Source organism: Vidua chalybeata, chromosome 1 (assembly GCF_026979565.1).
Source record: "Vidua chalybeata isolate OUT-0048 chromosome 1, bVidCha1 merged haplotype, whole genome shotgun sequence".
In the NCBI taxonomy this organism is placed as follows: domain Eukaryota; kingdom Metazoa; phylum Chordata; class Aves; order Passeriformes; family Viduidae; genus Vidua; species Vidua chalybeata.
In genome coordinates this window covers 55,779,853-55,803,889 of record NC_071530.1, presented here as the reverse complement: position 1 = coordinate 55,803,889, position 24,037 = coordinate 55,779,853, and the positions used below count along the sequence as shown (strand labels likewise).

Genomic DNA, 24,037 nt, shown 5'->3' with positions numbered 1-24,037 from the left:
AATTCATAAATTAAAGGCTACCCAGAAAACTTTTCCCGTGGACTCCTTGGTTTGCTCTGTGATTAAGATGGAGAAGCTCAACTAATGAGCAAATATTTGGTTTTCCTTCACTGCTCACTGTTTAGCTTCAGGCTTCAATTTCAGTGTGCTGTTCTGGAGAGAAAGAATATTGTTTCTTTATGTGTTTTCCTATGGTGGTCAGTTCTCTAAACTCAATTTTCACACTGTGCCAGGAGGCTGAAGCGTTGGCGCTGTCTTATCTTACAAATAAGGAAGAGCAGCGCAACTCAGAGCTTACAGAAACTGTAGATCCCACTTCTTGCTGATGTTAGGTCATGCTTTTGAGGAGCAGTGCTACTCTATGACTATACAACCCATTTGAAAAACTCAGCTTACTGCATGAGCTTCATAGCAGTTCCTAGTTTGCATAGAAAACATCACCAAAAGGGTTGGCTGTTTCCCTTCCAACAAGACAGAGTGAAACTTTATCTGGAAAACTTTCTTTCTGAAACATTTCAGAGTGTTACATACTCTTAGTCAATCAGATAAATAGTCATATAAGTAGTCAAATAACTATATTATTACTTCATTGCAAATGTTGACCTGGTTATGAGAAATATGAAGCTCAGGCTGGCTCACAGTCTGTTTCTCAAAGTTCTTTATCACAGAAAAAAAAAAGTTTCCTCATCATTATAATATGAGCAATGAAACACACAAGTTCAAGACATTGAAACTTCCTTAGCCTCATCTTGACTTACCATTTTCAAATTAGACCCCACATGGGTTTTTTCCCAAGCGAGTCTTGCATAACTGGTATGGCATGACTTACTGGCTAGTGAGTACAACCTGACCATTCTCTCCCTCACTTATGTCCAACGGAAACCCTCCAACCTTCCTGAGCCTGACCTGGCAGCTCATATAATTATATGAACTGGTTCTTATTTTTCCCACTCTTAGCTTCATTCATTTCTTCCCCAAAGGCAGAAAAATTCCTCTGAACTGATGTTGGCCTTGGTGCCAATTCAAAGTCATCACTTCCTCAACTTTTTCCCCACTCATCTCCACCCATGACTGGTTGCAAGTTCCTTGCCTAAAACATCTCCTTAATCTTCCCCAGCCCATTAACTGCCCTTTAACACTGGTACTCCAATACCAGGCTTTTATCTATCTGACAGCTCTTCTATCATATTATGACTATCAGCAAAAGCAAACATTCATATAAGTACAGGTCATTTGTGTTATTTTGCATTCACCAATGTTCTTGCAGAAAAGGTGTGAATTCAACTATTCTAACACTCATTTATGACCTTCTAGCTCTTTGCTTTTCTAAGCACACAACCTACGAGTAGATACTGCATCTGCAGTGTCAGTAAGGAAATGCAACAGAACAATACTAAACATGTGAAAAGGATATGCCAGATGTGGCTCTCAACAGAAAGTTATATTAATTTCTGAACTTAAGGTAATTTATGTATTGTGCTGAATACTGCTGACTATCTGTGCCAGAGTTTACATCATACTTTTAAAAACTCTTCTAATTACCTGTTATTTCCTAAGGAACTTTTTATTAAAACCACCAATGAAAGGCATTGAAACTTAATTAAGGAATTATTAAAATAATCTGTATATTTCTCAAAGGGAAAAAAAACTCAAGTTGCTAGAAAATACATTTGCCAGTAGTTTACATTTCTCTTTCCTCAGCTATACTCAAATTAAAGGTCTTTTTTTATTGTTATTATTTAAACTGAAAAAATCCTCCTTGCAAACCTTGGGTACTAGTGCATACATTCTGGAACTGATGAGAAAATGTCCTGGAAGTCTTGTGTTGTTGGCAGAACACTCCTATTTTGAAGATGTTGAAAAATTATTTAACTTGTTCAGATTTTTTCTTGTGATGCTGCTTGTTTTCCAAAGGATACAAAAGCAGAATAACAAGAGTGAATTCCAAGGAACCCTACATCTGTAGTCAGAGCACACACTCTTGTTACTGCTTTCCTTGTTGTTACTAGTTTTCTTGTTCTATGGTGCCTGTCTGTGTACCAGTACACTTAACACCACAGAGGATCATGAATAGAATCCTCATCCAAGAAGTCTCAAAATAAATTTCCGGAGAAAATATCACAAGAGAGGGCTATTTGCACTGTCCACCTCATGCTATGCTGAGTCTCAAAAGTTAGGTACTATGCATCTACCTACTATATCCTTTCTGGTATATAGACTTTATAACTATCCCCACTAGCTATTTGGAAATTCTCTGACCTGCACCACAGGTAGAGGCTTACACTGGGCACTGGGAATATTTGCTAAATTTGTACCATTTTTTATTCTCATCACAGACCCTGACTAAAAGGCATACTTATTCCTCAGTAATTTTAATGTGAACTTTTTGTGAGAAAGGATACTTTCCCAAATGAGAACTTAGATGAACATCTGGATATTTTGTTCCACACAACAGGATAATTATATAGACTTGACCTGCATTTTAAGAACTTCTTACTTTTGGGAGATATCACAAAACGTATGTCTGTTCACAGCTGGTAATCTGCTTCCTACACACATGGCTTGCAAAGTTAGGTAGAACAAACATGTCAGGAACTTAAAATAAAGACTCATCTCTGTGATAATGTTTGAAATATTTCCTTCAAATCACTCTTCATGATCTTGGTCTAAGCCCTTCAGTTGTGCTATCAACAACTCATGAGTTTCTCTAGAGTTTGGAAAGCAAAGTGTTTTTTTGCTCCTACTTATCTCTCCCTGCCTCGCAGTTCTCTAAATATCTTCACTGAGGCTGCAAGGATACCAATTAATCTAACAGCCACCTCCTGAACATACTAATGTACTTTCTTTCCACAGCAAGTGAGGTACAAAAGAATGTGGGTTGCAGTTATCCACATATGTAGTGCAATTAGGGATGCCTGAGTTCATAAAAGGCTAAGGATTTTTTTCAAATAAAAGGTCTGGCTCTGACTGAGTTTCCTCAAGACTGACAAGTACAGCTCAGAGTAATTTAATCTTGGAGGCCCCCTCATGTGCATACAGCTTCGTTATTCTAATACAAAATTCCAGAGATACCACACTTACCTCTAAAATAGTACTTTGTAGGATATTTTAAAACTGCAAGAACACAAAGAGGATTATTGGTATTACTGACTGGGAACTCACTGGCACTATGCAAGAATTCAAGATCATCTGAAATCACTGAAATGGTGTGTCTGATCTGCCTCAGATATGTCATAGAATTTGCTCTGATTATCATCCTCGAAAGCCCTTTAACCCTCTCTTTTCTTCAGATAACTAGCAGTCTGATATCTGCTTTGTGTCTTTGTCAGCAGTACTCTCTGGTAACTGAGCAGACAGTATTTCTTCCGTGTTTCTGGGCTGGACCTTGCCAGGCACACACCTTCCCCAACTGCAGTCCACAGCCAATGCCAAAGGCAACAGGAATTCACTTTTGCTTGGAAATCTCAGTATCTCACAAAGTGAGCCTGCAGTTTTAGGGGTTTGGTTTTTCTTCTTTTGCTCATCTGTTTCAAGAGTTCCAAATGCACAAAGCCTTCAAACAACCACTGCCATCAGTACCCGACTCTCTCAGTACTGCACAACCCAGGGATTGGATGGGGGGAAGCGCAGGGAGAGTTGTGCGCAGTGTCAGGATGCACTGCTTCTCTGAGGTCAGCTTCTTAGGCAGTGGAGATAGCACTCAGTGGCAGCACCAGGCCACCTGGGAAGGCCACAGTGCCTCTCATGAACAGTGAGTATATATTGCAAGCTGGGGAAACAATCATCCTGTTACTGATAGTAACTCTGAAGATAGATTGCAATAATTAGCACAGGTGGCCGTAGCTCAAAAAGCAGCCACTGGTCCAGGAAACATTTTTATGTGCATTTCAAGGAATTTCTCCTCTCAGAGTCAAAATCCTATGAGTTTTGTTTCATTTTATGGAAATATAGTTTATTTGGCAACTTCAAGCAAGCACCTTGTGGTCAGAAACTCTTCTGTGTATAGCTCTTCACTTGCCAAAGCAAAGTGGGTGACAGAATCACTCAAAAGCAGAAAAAAGATGTTCATGATGGAAAGAAATTAAGATGGCTTTACTCTTTTAACATAACAGCTCTGGATCTCAAGCTTCAAACATTTATTCTCTTGTAAGTAATTTCCAAATACAGGGGGAATGCAAGTAACAATGTGAATGACATGAAGGCCAAGTCAATGATAATCCAGCATCAATAGCAACTATAATGTGAAAATTACTATTAATCATTACCTGTTAGAAAAAATATTACAGAGAGGGAGTTATAGACTCAATACAGACTTGCTCATCTAGACCTTGTAATGAAACTAGCATTTACCTAACCTCTTGAATGCAATCATTAAAGAATATTGGCTATCACGTCAAATTATAAAATGGAATAAAAACATATTTTGTATGTACCATAAAGATCCATTTTAAAGATGTCACAGGGACTGAAGGTTTTCCTTTATTTTCAACACATAGATATTCCCCTAACAAACCACATCAAGAAATATGAATGTCACACACTATAAATTCTGTGAACTGCTGTTTCACCAATTGACCCTCACCATCCCAATGCTTAAAAAGCTAGCAAAACTACATACTTGAGTATGCTAACATTCACACAGACAAATCAGCTTATGACATGGGGCAGTGGGGCACCTGGATCTGTATACTAATAATAAATCGATCCTTTGATTCATTACCAGAAAATAAACTTGAAAGGGGGTTGGGGAACCTCAACAGTTGTTTCATAAAAAGAACTAGAGGGAAAAATGAAGTTTCCTTTGGCATTAGGGAGAAATTTCCTGTCCTATTCCATGATCTCACTAGTAAATGCTGTAGGGACATCCCACCCTGAAACCCAGCAAGCCTGTCTTGAAATATCTTGGATTTGCTCCTTATTTTGAGAAAACAGCTATTTCTGTGATTAATGATTAATTAAAGTCTCTCACCTCTTCCTTCTCATCCCTGGATAGAACCTATTTTACAGATAGCTTACTGATCCCACCCAACACAGCAAATATTTGAGTAAAACAGGGAAGATAAAAACTTTTCTATTTACTAGATACTTCCAACTCTCCCTCCTTCATAAACTTTTATCTTAACTGGTGAAAAGTTATTACAGCAAATTTTTAAAGGACAGCACCTCAGAAGCTGAAGAGGCAGCATATATTGTTCATTCAGCTCAAGTGATTAAGCCCCAAAACCATTTTCAGGAACAGTCAACAAAACCAATCATGTTTTTGTTCCTCCTATCTTTTAAGGGATGTGCAGGGTAGGTGGCAAAACGTTGTGTTGCACGGAGTAGTTTATTTTGCACTGAGTGGTTTTTATATTGCACTAAGTGGTTTGTTTGTATCACATGGTTTGTTCCACACACACCTCTTCCTCCAAGGTCCTGTGGTGGTGGTCTTACCCCGGATCAGTTCCTCCCCTTGCCCCTCCCATCATATCCCATTGGCTGTGATCCCCCTTCCTCTGCCCCACCTTCCCCTGGGTTTAAAATCTCCTGCCATGAGACCCTCGACCTCTTTCTTTTCCTAAACGGCTCCTTCCCAGATCTCTCTTTCTTTTCCTGGACGCCACTACATCTCTCCCAGACTCTCTTTCCCCTGGAGGTGTTCCACAAAAAAGTTGTGGGATGTTCATCCTGAGAAGAAGAACGCCTTTTGTCTTTTGCTTTTGTCCTTGTCAGCAAAGCCGGAGTCCAGAGCTAGCCAGGGGACCCCACGAAGGCTTTTGATACAACAGTGTAAGGAGAAATGGGGATCTGGTGCCACAGTGAGAAGTTCCACCTCCTTTGCTGCCACACTCTCATTTTAACAGACCAATTAGACTTACATTGACTTTCACTGTACTACGCCAGCTAAATATTTCTCTTCCCTGCTTGCTGGGAACTGCTGAACTTAATTTTTTGAAGAAAACAATACAGGAAACATCACCAAGATACATTACCTCCATAGAGCTGTTAGGTCAACTGACCCTCATTCACTGTGAGGATGGCCACATTTGGTCTATGCTGTTTGGCCAGGCTTGACTCTATGACCCATTCCCATATGTGTTAATGTACAGCTACACATTTCTCCACTATGGAAAGTACTCAGAATCATAGCATTATAGAACCATTAAGGTTGAAAAAGACCTCTGATATAATCAAGTCCAACCTTTGGTCAAAAACCACCTGGTTGACTAGACCATGGCACTAAGTGCCACATCCTGTTTTTTCTTGAACATCTGCAGGGATGGTCATTCTACCACCTCCCTAGGCAGTCCATTCTAATGTTTAACAACTGTGAAGAAATTCTTCCTGATGTCAAACCTGAACCTTCTCTGGCACAGCTTGAGGCCATTTCCTCCCATCCTGTTGCTGGTTTCCTGAGAGGCGAGTCCAACACTCACCTCCTTCCAGGTAGTTGTAGAGTATAATAAGGTCACCCCCAAGACTCCTTTTCTCCAGATTAAACAACCACAGCTCTCTAATCCACTTCTCATAAAATGTGCTCCAGACCCTTCAGACAGCTTTGTTACCCTTCTCTGGACATGCCCTTTCTTGTAATGAGGCACCCAGAAATGGACACACAATTTGAGATGTGGCCTCAGCAATGCTGAGTACAGGAGAACAATCACTTTCCTGGTCCTGCTGGCCACATTATTCCCAGGATAGCTCAGGATGCCATTGGCTTTATTGGCCATCTGAGCACACACTGGATCATGTTCAGATGCTGTCAAACCACTGCTCATTTTCCTCTGGGCAGTTTTCCAGCCACTCTTCCCCCAGTCTGTAGTTGAACCTCATACTATTGCTCTCAGCCCATCAATCCAGCCTGTCCAGAACCCTATGCAAAGCCTTCCTACTCTCCAGCAGATCAACACTCCCTCGTAATCTGGTGTCATCCACAAACTAATTGAGAGTGCACTTGATCCCCTCATCCAGATCATCATACTGAACAGGACTGGTCCCAGTATTGAGATCTGGAGAACACCACTAATGACTGGCCACCAACAGGATGTGCCACCATTCACCACCAAAAAAACGGATACTTAGGTACAGAATGGAAAAATCCATCATCCACATAAACCAAAGCATGACAAAAAAGTGCCTACTTAGTAATGTACTATCAGTTTGCCAATCAAGACAAAACCTTTGTTCATAAAACTTTGAAAACGTGCCTTTAAAAAACATCGCACTCACTAGCAAATACGCCAATATAGTATCAAGCATAAGGCAACTTCTATGTGGTAAACCATGTCCTCCAAGTTCCACACACAAAAACATAGTAAAATGAAAACTAAGGGAAAAATCAGTTTGACTCCACAGTGATATATTTAAAAAGCAATCATACGAATTAGTACACAAAGTATCTCTGACAAATATTCAACTAAATTCAGAAGTAATTGAGATGGTACTATTCCCACAAAAAGGCTTTTCTCTATAAAACTGCAGAAAAATTGTTTGATTAAATGCCTATCCAGACATAATCACATTATCTAGAAAACTTAAGACTCAAGAAAAAGAATGTGCAGAATTATACATTGTTCCTGTATTTTTCATACCCTGACATGTATATCCAAAATATATATGCTGTTGCAATCTGTCAAGTGTATTGCATTTGATTACACCTTTATTTAAAGGAAATGTGGATGAACATGTATCTTTTTAATCTTCATTATTCCCTCATTATCTATGCATAAGATTATTATGATAAGCTTAATAACACAAATGCATTCTTGTATGTATGAGTCCGTGCTCTCCAAAAACCCAGGGAAAAATCAGAGACAAAGAAATAATTGGGAGAAGAAAGGGCTCTGGGGTAAGCTTTCCTTCATCTCACTTCACATATAGATATATGTATACATATGCTCTCACGCATATGTATTTCACACTATTAAATTGTGGTTGCATGTACTATTAACACAGATACTGTTTTTGAATTATTACAGAGAAATACTCTGGTGGTTTGATCCTGGCCAGATGCCAAGTGCCTACCAAAGACACTATATCACTACCCTCCTCAACAGGGCAAGGGAGACAAAATGCAACATAAGGTTAATGTGTTGAATAAGGACTGGGAAAGATCACTCATTGATAACCATCACTGGCAAAACAGACTCAACTGTGGGGAAATTATTGAGTGGGGAAATCAGTTGAATTTATTACAAATCAAAATCGGAGAAGGACAATGAGAAGTTAAACAAATCTTGAAAAAAATCTTCTCTCTACCCGTCCCTCCTTGTTGGGCTCAAGCTCCTGCTCTCTGAGCAGCACAGGGAGATGGGGAATGGGAGTTATGGTCAGCTCATCACATGCTGTTTCTGCTGTTGTGTCCTGTTTCATGCCTTAAGTTTTAGCTTTCATATTTTCCAGATTCTGTACTGCATTAGTATATAACTCTGAACTTCATATAAATTGTTAGCAAGTTCTCTTCACAGTTTAGTTAGACAAAACAATCCTTTTTCAGCCCAAGAACCAAAGACACCATTGCAGCTTCAGGCCCAAAACTATAAACAACACTGAATTGAGGAGAGCAATCTGGGAGGATGTGACTTCAAAACCTGAAGCTGTAATTGGATAATCAACCCAAATATGTAAATGGACCAAAACTTAAAAAGGTGTGAAAATGTGTGACCTGTCGTCCATCTTGGGGTGTAGCCACGGCCAGGCTCTTGTACTGCCCAAGGTGTATCCTTTGAAGGCCTTTTTAATAAATACCTACTTTATTCCTTTAACACTGTCTAGCCTGTGTTCTAGGTAGCCTCTCAAGGCATCATGCTCAGGGAAAGAAGTCCTTCCCCTGCTACAGGATGGGGTCTGTCCTACAGAAGAATGTTCTCTATGAACTTCTCCAACATGAGTTCCTTCTTATGGGCTACAGTTCTTCACTAACTGCTCCAGCATGGGTCCCTTCCACTGTGTGAAGTACTTCAAACCATCTGCTACAATTGTGGGTCCCCCACAGGGTCACAAGTCCTGCTCTAGTGTGGGCTCCTTTCTCCATGGATCTGCAGATCCCCAGCAGGAGAGTGCCCAAGCATGGGTTTCCTATGGGGTCACAGCCATTTGGGCATCCACCTGCTCCAGTGTAGGTCTTCTCCATGGGCTGCAGGGGCACAGCTGCTTCACCATGGGATGCACCACAGGCTGCAGGGAAATCGCAGCTCTGGCATCTGGAGCACTTCTTTTCTCTCCTTCTCCACTCACCTTGGGGTCTGCAGAGTTGCTTCTCTCACATGTTCTCACTCTTCTCTGCCCACAATTATTTCTGCATGATAACTTTTTTCCTGCTTAAATATCTTATCACAGATGTGTTACCACCATCTCAGATTGCCTTGGCCTTGACCAGCAGCGGGTCTGTCGTGGAGTCAACTGACAGTGGACATGGAAGAAGCTTCCAGCAGCTTCTCTGCGAAGCCACTCCTATAGCCTTCCCTGCTACCGTGCAAATCCAATAGTTATACACATTTTTATTCGACAATAAAAACATATTTTTAAAACATGCTGCTACAAAAATTAAAAGCAGGAAACAAAAGGCAGAAATCAAACAAAATTTTTTTCTAGTGGTACTTGTGAAAGCATACATAATATATGCCCAGATATACTGTAAGATGAACTTCTGTGTGTAAGGCTTCAATTATAATGAATATTGGTGTATTCAACTGCAACACAGCTATTGACTCTTAGTGTTACAATAAAATGGCTAAATTCATAATGAGTTTAGAAAATAAATTCAAGTATCATCAACGACACAAAGTTTGAAAAAGTAAACTAAAACCCTCACAAATAATTTAACACACCTCCCCCAGTCTCACAATTAAACCCAAATACAATACAATACAGAGGAAATACAGTCAATAAAATCAAGCCTTACCCTACCCTTCTGTCCTTTCCATCCTTCACTGGTAGTAATTTTCAAGTGAAAAGAATAACATTAAGGTAATAACAATGATAATGATTTTGGCACTGGACATTTTCCTGGAATTTATAAATCTTAGCTCAACATAAAATTCCCCAACAACAAAAGCCAAATCTCAGATCACAGGAAATGCCTCCTTGAAACACACATAGGTTTGGGGATTTTGGTCTTTCTGTTTCAGAAACTCAGACACAGTGTGCATTAGGACATCTTCCCCAAAAACCCTTGTAACATCATGAGTACCTTGAAACCTAGGGACAATGCTGAAATGCAAAGGTATAACCCATTACCTACTGCACTTGGATATTGAAACAGGCTTATTTAAAATATATTTTCCTTTCTTTAAAATAAAATATTAGCAGATCACTTGTAAGGCTTTAAGATGTACCACACTACTTTATAGAGCATTTTTTAGTGTACTCCTCCTTTTCCCATGCTAAGTGGAATTCACTGTGTCTGCAGATTGTTATGGCCAAAACTCAAGTGCAGGATTTTTGGCCTCCTCCCAAAGGTAGGCTGCAAAAGTGCTGCCATCTAGGAATGTGTCTGGTTTGGCATCCCCTGCAGCTTGCCTTGCTGAGGGGTCCACAGTGAAGAGTCTCCTGCTCACTCCCAGAGCCTGCAACAAAGACAGCTGAAATACTTCTCACTCTTTCTCCCTGATGTGCTCAATGCCTCTGGTTTTGATGAAACGCCACAGGAAGCTCCCCCCAAAAAAACCAAAAACCACAAACCAAAACTAGATTTGGGGTCTCCTTCAGATGGGGTTTAACATGCCTACTTCTGCTAACAGGAACATAGATATAAAACCCACTGACAGGAAAGTTTGTGATTTCGTAAGCAGCATTTTGATTTTCAGCTAAAAACTTTTCACAACCTTACTCATGTTTTTGACTGCAGCTGTTTTTTTTTTTTTAGTCTTTCTACAGCAACATTGTCACTGACTTCAGAGAGGCTATACCTGAAGTATGTCACATGATCATGACTTGTGCTTAATAAGATTAAAGGGGGTTTGGGTTTTATCTTATTAGCTTCACAGGAGAAAACTAAACAACTAGGTGAAAGAGAACAATTGGCACTACTTCCAGCCAATAGAAAAGACCATGACTACAACATTCTAAAGAACTAAGCAATGCAAATAAGTATAAATATATATACACATGCATATTATCCATATAATAGACATGGTTATATGTATTGTAAAGATAGATATATTTGTTTACAATTTTATTGGCTTTTACACCAGGGGTGTCATTTATCTTCTGACAGCATCACAGATGCCTATTAGAAAAGTGACCAACAGAAACTCCTGCCAAAACAGAACTGACCTTTCACACCAGAAACTCAATAAACTTAAGGCTTCAAATAACAACAATAATAACCCCCTATTTCTTGCTGTAATGAAAGCCACAGAAAGCTGTGCAAATTAATTCTTATTTAGGTCTTTTGAAGAGGATGTCAAAGTTCAGACAATTTTAAGCCTCATCCTAAGAACACAGGAGATTAACCCTGTCCTATAGATATTTCACCTCAAACATTGGCAAGTCTTTGTCCACTGAGTTTAAGAGCAAAACATGATAATGAAGTGAGACACTGGGACAGGAAAGTCACTGGTGATCTTTGGGATCCATAGGGACAGCATAACCTTCAAATAAGCATATCCAAGATAAGTATATTGAGTTCACTGTATATTGGGCTCTATCCTCTGTGAAGGGTTTTTACCTTTCTCCTAGTAATGCAGTGTATCAAAATAATACTCTAGATGGGGGTGGCTGGATCTCAACAACAGAGGCAGCTAAATCTCTTTGCCAAAGCCCTCTCCGTGACTTGGTACTGCTGGCTCCCAGCTCTGTGCAGCTCCTGAAAATGTCCAGGGAGAAGCAGCTTGGCTGGTGAGCTATGGGCCACTCAGAGACTGAAACGGGGTGAACAGCTACTGCCTGTGTCTCATGAAGCCCTTCTCCACCTCCTTGAAGATGTCTCCTAAGTTAATTGCTTTGACTCTCATTTTCCCTACCTTACCAGGATGGAAACCAGGACCTCTGCTGATGCCCAGACATGGAGAAATGCCACATTGCATGTTACATCTTTTCAGTAAGATGATCTACACCAGCAGGTGGGTCAGGATTCACTGTAAATGGTCTTTGCTATAGCACAGACTGCCTTCTAAACCCCTACAAAAAGTACATCTCACACGACTGTATTAATCTACACAGCTGTTCTTCCTTTAGAAAATCATTCCCCTGGCAGACCTGCGAGAAGGGCAGAATTAGGCAATCACATAAAACCTTCCTTAATAATTTGAGCCACACAAAGCATCCCAGGATCTTCCTCAAAGCCACTATATATATGTGATCATAGATTCATTAAAGTTGGAAAAGACGTCCAAGACAAACAGTCAAATTAAAAATCATTATGAGCTACTTCCAAGACAAACACTTTTCACACTGTGTAACCCAAAGCACAGCCCCACCTGATCAGCATAAAATTTCTCAATGCATGTAACATTCAAACTCACACAGGTCCTTCCAACACTGAGCAGAACAAGATTTAATGTCCTATAAAATCACAGCTTCTAAACCGCTTCCAATCAGAATTATCCCAAAAGACTTGGGGATTTTTCATTCTATTCATTCAGTTAATTTTTTAGCAATAAAAATTAAAGTAATAAAAAATTATTTATATTATCTGTACTTATATCTCTATATATACAAACCCCATATACACCCCAAATATCAATATCTCTCAGATCTACATGATAAATCATAGTATAGGAAAAAAATTTAAAAGGCTCAAATTGCTACTAACTACATGAATAAACCAAATCTACAATGCTCATTCCCTGATGATAGGAATGATACATGAATCCCAAGCAGAAAGTTTGGATCAACAGTCCAGCCATCAATTCCTGCCTGCTGTGAGTAGGAGTATATTACATAACACTTACAGCCCCTGACCTGAAAAAGCACTGCTCTTTACTTATCCCTAGGGAAGCAGAAAAAGTAATCAATGAAGTCTGGTAGCTTGAGCTGCACATGTTTTTTTCTTCCCAGTTAAGAAAGTGGACAATTTTACCCCAGGGATATAAAACATTTTGGTGTACCCTGGAGCAATAGTTGACCATTTGGCAACACTCTCCTCTGATCCTGTGTCAGAGTGGTTTACTGGAGCTAGTTGAACATACTACATGCAAAATCAGCTGGATTAAATCAGAACACTTACTAATTAAATTAAAAATTTCTGCTAGCAAGCTTTAAAAGGTTTCTGCTAACAAGTTGGATGTGAATTGAGACAGATCATGTTAACTTGTCTGACAGAGGATTCTGATGCCAAAATGATTTTTGCTTTTATATATTCTTCACACATACTTGTAGCTCTGTAGCCTATTATTGTATAACTAAATAGATTCGTAGCTAGTATTTTACCCGCTCTGTTAAATGGAAAGACAAAACACATTCCAAGGTCCCAATCCTATTTTTGCTTCTCCTAAGAACCAAGGTCAAACGCCACTTTCCCATAAACAACTAACGAGGAATTGGGGCTTTAAAAGAGGGTTGAACCAAAAGGGGGAATTACCTCATCACTTGTGTCTCTAACTGGGAATTCTTGTCAATTATGCTAATTTGCTAAACTTATAAAACTGTACTCACTTTATGTCATGAGTGTATCTTCAGCACATTTCAGTATCTTGTGCACTTGGGGATCCTTTAAAAAGTTAGCTGCATTTTATCACCTAACCATGACTTAGGGCTCAGAAAAAGGCATCAACCCAAAGGGCCAGCAACTGCTAGAAGAACAGAGATAATGAATACCCAGGACCTAAATTTTCTTCCAGTAGCCCAAAAGGGAGCATGTATCTTTTTTTTTTTTTGTATCCTGACCTCTCCATGACACACTTAAGACCCTGAGACAGTTTGATCAGTGTGGGAATCTGGTGCAAGAGAATTCCAATTTGGAAAAAGTTAAACCCTGCCTTCATCTGCAGCCCTCCTGGGCAATCCTAGTCAAGAGATGCCAGCAAGAGCTCTGGGAGTGAGGAAGAGGACTGAGTTCATATCCAAATTGCATGACCTCCCTGGTAACATAGAGAGTATTGCATTATTCATCAGAAGTAAAACCCCAGAGCACATAAGCAGCATGACTATAGTTATCAGCAATATTCATACTCCACACCAGTGTTTCAGGTACATGCTCTCAAAGGAATCATGGGCAACTACTACATCCAAAGAAACCATAACCTCACTGTTAACCCTGCACTGGTCTGGCCCTGCCAACTTCACTCACCTGTTGCTTGGCAAAAGCTGTTGTGAGAAGGAGCAGGAATGTTACACATAGCTGGCTTTGGATACTGGAAGCCTGTCTGAAATGTAGGAACAATCTACATCAGGGAATGGTGTTCAGCAATGGAATCTCCTGACCTACTCTCTCCAAAACTGATGCTGGGTTAGCTGAGAGATTTCTATCAGCCCTTGCAGAACAGGGATCTTTTACTGTTACTATGGTAAGTATGCTGGGTTTATACTATTGCTATAAAATCTCACGCCATAGCTGAGCTCATTTAATAGAGACATGGCTCTGCCTGCCCTACACATTTACTGCCACTGCCAGCAAGCTTACAGTGCTATTTCTGCAACTGTACTGAAAATATCCCTCTGCACTGAGCAGCAGCTAACAATGGTTAGCAAAGTGCCTATTGCTGACATGCATCTTCAGCAAAACAACACAAGCCAGGAGGTAATTCCAGCAGAAGTAAAATGGTGCAGGAATTACTAGCAATAGCTTTGTATTCTATTTCCAGACTCAGTACACTGCAATGCTGCATTCTTTGATAGGAAAGTTGTATCAGCCCTGTTAAGTGGATTTCTCAGACTCTGAAATAGAATGCTTTCCTAAAGCTGAATCAAAATTAAGATACAATAAATTTTCAAATTAAAAAAAGTATTTTAAAATCTACTCTACACAGAAGAGGGGACCAAGATTTCTTTGCCAACACAGCAAAGAAAAAATCTGAGCACGCAGGTGAAGTGTCTTTCTTGCTCCCTATTTTTTTTTAAAGAACACGTATTTCGAAAGTAACAGTTTTCTCAGTGGACACATTTTGAAATTTACTGCAGTGCTGTACTCCATGCACCTGTAAAAAACCCCTATCTCACAGAGTGAGATCGTGAAATATTGCACAGGAACCGTATCCATAGGACCACACAGGAATGAGAAGTCAGCCCATGCCACATATTGTGCCTCTTCAGAGAAGAATTGTCTGTCAGGAGCGATGTAAAGAAAAGTCTGGGTTTCATTCATGAAATGGAGAGGACTGGCTGCAGCATAATAGGAAAAAATCAGACAGTGGAATAGGTGGAGTCTCCTAAACATCAATCAGCTAATGCTTTTACAACTTGCAGAGCTACAGCAAAGCCTGGAATATCAGGTTGGAAGGAACCTCAAAGACCATCTCGTCCAACCTTTCTTGGAAAAAGCAGTCTAAACAAGATAGCCCAGCACCCTGTCCAGCTGAAATCTTAAAAGTGTGCAGCACTGGGGAATCCACCACTTCCCTGGTGAAATTATTCCAGTGGACAACTGATGAAATCTCAATCTTCAGGAAGGAAGAGGGGCTAGCTTACTCAGACACTTCAGGGAACAGTACCATCATCATCCCTGAACTAGGCCACCCCATTGCTTTTCAAACACAAGATGTGGCATTTTGTCTCAGGAACTCTGTTGAAAAAAAAACAGCATTAAACTTTTGCACTGTCAGGTCTCATTGTAACCAATTCACAGAAAGAAAAAGAACTGCGCTGGATTCATTACAAATGTCCCTAGTGGAGTCATCGGAAAAACACACAGGGAAATTACAGCATCTTGAACAGACTCCAGAGAGAGGTTAAAAAAGCCTACTACGTGATCATCATTCCTAGAGTCACCTTGCAGAAAAACAATCAGCAACCACATGAAAGATCTCATTCAATTTCACTTCAGCCCTATTCATTAAAAGGCAGGTGATACTCAATACTTCCCACCACACAAAGCTCTTTTGATTCCAAAATTGCTCCACTAAGGAAAAACTCTAGGTGCTGTCTTTTTTAATTCTGGCTTTATGTTCTGGATTTTTGGTTGGACAATATTCAAGAAGGAAAAAAATCTGCACAGATGTCAAAGGATGGGAGTAGGCTATGAGACACGGAAACTGATATTTTACCCCAAAAAAACCCACATTGTCAAAGAGCTTAGGGAAAATATAACACTGTAATTGAGGCTATGAGGTCATTATCCAGTTTCTCACCTGAAAAATGGTGAGGCCAATGATATATTAGTTTGACCGAAAGCAAAAGTTGAATTAGACAAAGGAAAATAGCCTAACATAATCCTGTAACTTGGTTTTCCAAAACTGTTACTGAAATAATGAAATAAATATCAGAAAAATATCCCAAACCCTATGAAATTAATCATAAGAACATTGGAACAGCAGGAATAATAGCAGACTATACTTTGATGCTGTTTGCAAGACCTGATGAAGATGTATGCAGTACTTTTTTAAAAGAAATACTAGCTTCTATTAGAAGAAAATACACTGAGTAGTGAGATAATACTAGAAGGTTAGCTGCTTCCAGAAACTGCTCCTTCTATGCAGCACTCAGTACAGATGTTTTCAAGTCTTCTACAAACCCAAGGAGAAGGTAAAATATCACCGGAAACAACACATCATCTTCTTTCCTCACAGTGTTGGCCAAGGAAAATGATGAAGGTAATTGGTGTTCCAGTTACTTGGTATGTGCAAAATATGCAAAAAAGAAAAAAAATTACAACAATCTTTTAAAAGAACAGGCATCAAGCTTTGTTTCTTTTCTAGTGGAAACCCTCTAACTGATGTCAACGAGAACTGGGCCAGACCCTGAAAGTCTTCCCATAAAACTTTCACTATAGAGAAGTTGTACATTGGCACAGGCATTTCTAGTTTATCCACTGCCTTTTCCTCCTAATAAATTGCACACTTGCAGCACATAATGTCTGAAAATAAAGTTTATCATAAAAAGACAACTCATTTAGGCTTGCAACAGTTCAGTCAAAACTGAACACTAAGAGAATTAACATGCATAAAAGATTATGGTTTTTTATTATGCAGTGAGTTAAGAGGTTTATAATAATTTAAACCTATCATAAAACATGACAAATAATGGCAAAATTTAATTGGTTCAGTGGACCAAGTTAATCTTGAACTTTGCAATAGTTGCTTTACTGTTATTAATATTGCTCTTATGGTTTGCAAAGCAAAGCTTTAGAGGAGAAACAAGCAGGAATAAACAGAGAATGTTGTCACAATCATGCAGTTGTCATTTTGCGCAATTATTGTCACATCACTCACACCTGAAAAGCTTTCACAGCCATCAGTTTGCAAATAGTTTGATTCATTACAACACCTTTATTTCTAAATGAGCTCCTGCTAATGAAAACATCCAAGTATTTCTATCTAAATGAAAAGAGACTAAAACTCAAAATATCCACCTGACTCCATGTGGATGAAATTAAAATCACTCTTGACCCCTTGGATCTAGTGATGTGCCCTGGCCACAACCCAAAGTAGCACCAGGATATGAACAAAGAACAAGCCTTGTATCTTGATTTCAACAAGGAGAAAGTCTAGAAGCCCAGGTCAATAGAAAAGCAGGACTGCTGTGTAGCAGTCAGAGGCCCTGTAAGGCCTCCATGGCGGTCACTAGCCTAAGATAAGAAATGCAGAGTCATGATGAGTGGAACAGAGCTACCCCTCTTCCACACATCAGACCCCTGTTATCTCTCTGTAAGGCTATAGGTCGTATTCTCCTCGACCTCAGCCATAGGACAAATCCTGATCCCTCAACAGCCTATATAAACCCATACCACTGCCCAGTTCAGACGGAAGAGCTGTCACTGGAACCCTTTGCAGAAGCTGCCAATAAAGACATCTCCGCAGAACTCCACACAGCCTTCACCTCTCTCCTTCCCCGCGTCTGCTGAGGCACTTTGCGAGCACAGAGCTGAAATCACTAAGAGCTGACATCACTAAGAGCTGAAATCATTCCACAAGTGCTCGCAAGGTAGCCAGCGGCTCGGAGCTAGCCGAGGAGGGCCCAGGCAGGCTGCGCCTCATCGGCACAGTGCTATCCGGGACACCTACAGCGGTTGCTGCCCCGGGGGCCAGACGGACCCCCGAGGACCACCAAGCCGTAATACTGCTGGGTGCAGTTTGGCACCAGTCAAACAAAAGTTACACTTTGTATTTCAGTGACATTTGGTACCTTATCAGTTTCCAACCAGTCTCCCTCTACCTCTTAATACCTCAAACAGTCTTCCTTTTTCATTAGTGCACCACAAATAACAGGCATGTGTCTTCTACAAAAATAAAGAAGGTGTAATCTATACACTCCCAATCCATAAAAGAAAAAAAAATCTCATTAAAGAGCCTGAAAGGAATTAAAGTCCAGCATAACCAAAATCAACTTCTAAATGTCTCAGTGGTGTGGACTAAGCCGTCCTCTAGTCCACCCTTAATTTCTAATTAAATTGGCTTAAAGTTAAGAGACTTGCTTGCAGTGAGATTATCCTTTCTTACCTTTTGCCACATTTTGATGAAGAAGAGCTCTCCAGAAAAATTGAAGGAAACATTGGTGTCATAGGCATCATCACCAGTGTTGGAGATGAAAATGTTAAGTGAGATGTTCCTCACTGCTCCCAGAGCCAGGTAGGCAGTTTTGTCATCAACACTGTAGGCAGAAACAGTTACATTGGTTTAACTCTGGTCAGCTTTCACACTCTGATCCTGCTTTCTTCTGCTATGGAAGTGTCACAACTCAACTGTTTAAAAGCTCAGCATTCAGAAGTTCAGGAATGCGCTGCACTGCATAGTGCAGAGGGTCATACTAGGAATGAACAGCTCCCGACTCAGAGTTCTGACACTGTATTTTGGGACTGTAGGAAAACCCCATTATTTCCACATGAAACTATTTCACACACCCTACTTTGTGTGATAATAAATTAGCTGAAAACTGTAAAGTAATCGTGCAGGGAAAATGCAAAAAGTGCAAGATATTATGCCTACATTCAAATACACAAGCTACTTTAGTTTGTCTCTCAATAATTCAGATTTATTCTAGCAACTCTCTGAAAAGCCTTCTTAGAATTATGCTATGGATAGAAAAATATCTAAACCAGGCTCAAATAAAATCCAGAAACTGATGTAAATGAAAAAAATGTGTGGAAATTGCAACAAATTACCACTTAATGTGACTAATCTTTCTTTAGATGTTTATGCTGGACCTAACATGATGGAGTCATCTTTAAGTGGAATATCAGTTATATATCATGAATCAGCACACCGTTGCAATATGGTATCACAGATTACATACAAACACAGACATGCACAGGTAGAGGTAAATACAGATATCGATGCACATACATTTATTATTTGGTATCTAATCCTTCTAGGCTGTTCAGAAAATGAGCTAACAAGTAGGTATAAAGGCTAAAGATAAATCACAAGAATATACAGTATCAATGCACAGATCTGCAGGTCTTAGAAGTAACAGTAAAAGATTATATAAAATATACCAGGTATTCATTCAAAAATTAGCAAAAATAGACAAATATTAAATTTGGTATTTATTATAACTGGACTCTAGAACCATTCATACATCCTGAAGAAACAGAGGAAGTGCCACAGAGAAAACATGGAGTAGCTAGTCAGAAATGGACAAAGAACTCCAGCCACAAGGCAGGGAGATGCTCACAATTATTTCCTCTAGAGTACAGCCAGCCCAAAAGTAAGAAGGAACCACTTTTCATTTACCCAATTTCTGTAAAGGAACAGCTGTTCCAGTGACATACATGCTGGCACACATAACACTTCTGCTTATCAGTAGTTCTCTGAAGATGGCTGGTGTGCAGGCTAAGAGCTGTGTTCAAAGGCAGCCTGACCCTCCATTGCTACCAGTTCTCCTCTGACAGCCTTCTTCATGTTACTGCAGCCAGGGCATTTACATCGAAGTGGAGTTTCTGGAAATGCATTGTTTATGAACTGTTCAGCATCTTCTGCCAGTCAAAGCTGAACCAGCCATCCAAAGGCAGAGCCTGTGTTTATCAAGAAGTTTCAAAAGGTAGGGTTTCTGATGATATATACCAAATTGGGGTTCTAGTGAATGAGAAGTTTGGAAGAATATTATCTAGACTCAGGTTTTAAGCTGATGGCTATGGACTGAAAGTGTAACTTCACCATGTAATGTAAGCAATATTTGTAGCATATTTGCTTCCTTTATTTCATTTATTATTATCTTCATTTATTAAGTCCAAAATTATGGCTTACAGTTCAATGACAGCTTATTATGAGGAAGATATAAGTATCCATGAAATGCATCTGCTTTCTCACACTTAAAATCAACTGCAGACACTGACCAATCCTATTGATAAATGGACATTTTGCTTTCAAAATATTTGTTTATTCTCATAATCAATTATCAGTACAAATAAAGATTTGCAAAAGTATATGCAGTACAGGATTGACTGCAAAACTAATTTGAGTTGTTGCTCCTTATGTACCAAATCATTGGCTCATCTGTATGAGAATACTTGAAAGCATTTAACCTTTTGGCATCAATTTCAACACTTACTGTTGACAAACAAACAAATTATGAAGATGCTAAACAATCTGCTGGGATTTTCTAATAATCAAAAATGCATGCTTGTAAGCAAAAAAAAAATCTCAACCATTTAATACTGTGAATTATTTTTCACAAACTTTATAATCTCACTTCTTGCAATCACTTCAAACTTAATCAGCATCTGTTATACTCATTAGCAGAATCTGGAAGTATTGCTCCAGTAAGCAAAGGAACATTACAAACTCTTTATCTTATGTAGAGTTGATGTTAAATGCAATGTATGCTACAGAATGTTCTCTGAATTTTTAGTAGCAGAACTTTGAGATTTATCATAAAGTGAAGACAATTGAGAATACTCTCCTTCCTAATGAATAACTAAAAATGCTCATAATAAAATCGTACTTAAAACTGACCCCACAAAAAAATAATTTAAAAATTAACACCAGTGGGTTGTGTCACTCCTTTATAAAGCTACCACTTAGTTGTTCAAAGTCTATCATATCAAAATTATCTCTACAGAGACATTTATCTCAACAGAGAAAGAAAACACACTTTTAAAAGCACTCTGTAGATGCTCCTATACAAAATTCACATACTAATAAACTCAAAAAAAATCTCACTGATTTTAGTCTGGCAAGTGAGTTCAGTTTGCCCTCTGAAGGCCTGTAAGTCCCATAAGTAAGTCCCATTTTAAAAGAGCAGCTTTCTGAGTCATTGAATTTGTGTACATCTGGAATAAATCAGGTTCACTTGCAGTGAGCTCCCATTTACAGGGGAGCTTCCAAGCTCTTGTCTGCTTGAGAGAGTAATGTCACGAGTGCAGAAGACTGCTGTGGTGCTGGAACAGCTCTGTTGCCAGCCTGGTGCCATCCTCCTTCAGCACCTGCTGCACATTAAGCACCCTAGCTGCCAAGTCAAAATATGTCAACTAAAGAATTTGTTGTCACCCTTCAGAAACAAGAAAACAAACTAAAGCCACCCCTTCATCTCAACAAGGTTTGTCAAACAATTTAGGAAATGCAATCAAGCAATAACTTTTTGCTAATATTTTCATATATGAGAATACAAAACTGCTGACATTCTCAACATGATCCTTGTAAACTTGCTCACATTAAGGTAGAAAGGCTAAAACAAACAAACAAACAAAACTCAAACAAAAAACAAACCAAACAAAAAACCCATAAAAACCAGAACAAAATTCAAAACAAAACCAACCAACCAAACAAAAAATACTCAAAAAAGGAAAAAGAAAAGTAAAGAAAGAAAAGAAGTGGGAAAATATCAAGAAATAATCAGTGAATTGGACAGAATAGGACCACCTTGTTACATTAGGTACTACACCCAAAAAATTAACTGAGTAAAAGTTCTGGGCAGACTGTAGACATATGCATTTATTATATATAGGCAAACACATTTGTATACACACAGATACAGATGCCTGAAGAATGTTATCAATGTTTGCATGGAAAAAAAAAGTTTTCAATTCAGAAGTACTAAGTACTTCCAGCTTTCATTCACATGATCCAAACTTGCAAGTAACAAGCAATTCTAAAAATCAGGATCCAAATTTTTGCCATAGCTTTAAATTCACTGACAATGGTAGTACACATCAAATGTAAATAGATATTAAATTTACGTCTTAAGTGATTAAGAAAAGGAAAGCAAATTCCAGGATAAACCAAAATATCTTTTTTGCATGCTTTAATGCTCTAATTGTTAATGTCCACACCACATCATTGCATTATGGTCAGTGAGGGAAGAAAGATCATCTGAGAAAGACAAACTGAAAGATCTGCAATCTTTATTTCTCCACCCCTCAAGATGCTGCTTTTCATTAACATGGGTCAGTGGACGCATATTCTGCATTCCAAATGGTGTGCAAGGACATTTTCTCTATTTTGTATTTCATTTCTCTATTTCACCAGGGTGATTTTTTTAAAAAAAGTGAGAAAGCATTCAGCACTTACTCTCAGACTGTGCAGATCATACATAGGGCAAAGAATGTGGCAGGGTCACACTTACCCTATTATCTGGGTCACTGACTTTCCCTTTTGTATTAGGAACCTTTATTTTCTTATTGCAAATTAGCACCTACATAGATAAATCACCATTACTGCTCAACAGACAGTGGAAGGTACAACTATAGTCAAATAGACTGCAAATGGGTAAAAATGTTTCAAATAACTGAAGTCCAATCTGTCCTCCAACTCCATCATATGAAATTAAAGAACCCTACCTTTTGCTTTTAAATCAATAAAAGGTGTAAATCAACAAACAGTGTTGCTGTGACACATCCAAACAGATTTCTACCTTCACCAACCAGGACTGCAGTTGGTCTTTGTAGTTACTAAGATAATTAAATATTAACTTTTTCTCTACAGACTCTTTTTACATCAACCCTGAATACCTTTCTTCTGTTGTTTTTTTTTTTTTTTTTTTTTTTTTTAATTGCAGGCTTCAGGGTTAGCTGAACTTCGGGAGGAGTTTTTGCAAATACTTAAACCTCAAGGGCCACTGAAAAGCTGAAACTCTCAGTTGATCTAGGAATTCATTTGATATCTCAGTGCAAAACTGAGAGGTAGCAGCCCCATACACAAATAAAAACCAAATAAAAATTTTAAACAACACACTGGGGAGTAAAGCTATTGGATTTTACACTGCTTGGTTACATTGTCTTCTCATCACATGAGTGTTCAAAAGAATTGCATTGCAATTCTCACTGGAAAGTTCATAGCCAATTTAGACTAAGGACTGGGCCAAATGTTCATGGTACCATAGCTTATTCTGCTATATCTTGAACAACTGAACTTCTGCCTTCCCCTTCTCATGCTGAAGTCTATGCCAACAAAGGCACAAAGACACCTCACACAGCTAATGACCAGAGCCTACCTGAGGTACATTGAGCCAGCTATGGCAAACTAGCACTGAGGCCATCAGATCATTTAATTCATTATCTTTCTCTGTATTTATCAATCTAGTTCTCAAGCAGAGACTTTGCAGTGTGCCCTGAGTAGTACATAACATGAAGTGATAGGAAAAAATATAATTGAGAATTCAAGGAGTGGTCAGCCAAGGTTGTGTGTCAGAAGAGCACAGGTTAAGAGTAGCACCGTGACAATATTGCTCTTAATGAAGACCGAGTAACAGTGCTCCAGTGTTCCCCCTTAGGAAGGAACTAAATGTCCCATATGAAAAAAAGTGCTTACTGTGGTGAGCCAAGGGCCATGGCCATAGAACTGCTTGTGCCACCACCTTTTTGGCACAGGGCTGGTGTCTCTAGTGCTTCAGTTCCCATATATATTACAATTCAGGAATATGGCACAGAGCCTTACCTTTTCCATCTTTACTGCGCTTTAATTTTACAAATGAATACATTTGCGTAGTAAAGAAGAGGTGGAGAGGGCAGGAGAATTTGAAGTGGGGGAAGACATACATCACACATGACTCTTTATTATGGTATTGAAAAAAAAGTAATTCCTAA

At 39.1% G+C, this 24,037-nt stretch overlaps 1 protein-coding gene across 6 annotated transcripts in view; it reads right to left on the bottom strand.

Moving 5' to 3' along the window:
- The window catches only part of ITGA9 (integrin subunit alpha 9), a 273,508-nt gene that overhangs the window by 87,035 nt on the left and 162,436 nt on the right, over positions 1 to 24,037 (bottom strand). For all 6 annotated transcript variants that reach the window (XM_053967746.1, XM_053967754.1, XM_053967764.1 and 3 more), the window contains one exon: positions 18,516 to 18,666. In XM_053967746.1, the coding sequence (XP_053823721.1) occupies positions 18,516 to 18,666 (151 nt within the window). The remainder of the gene's footprint in view (positions 1 to 18,515; positions 18,667 to 24,037) is intronic.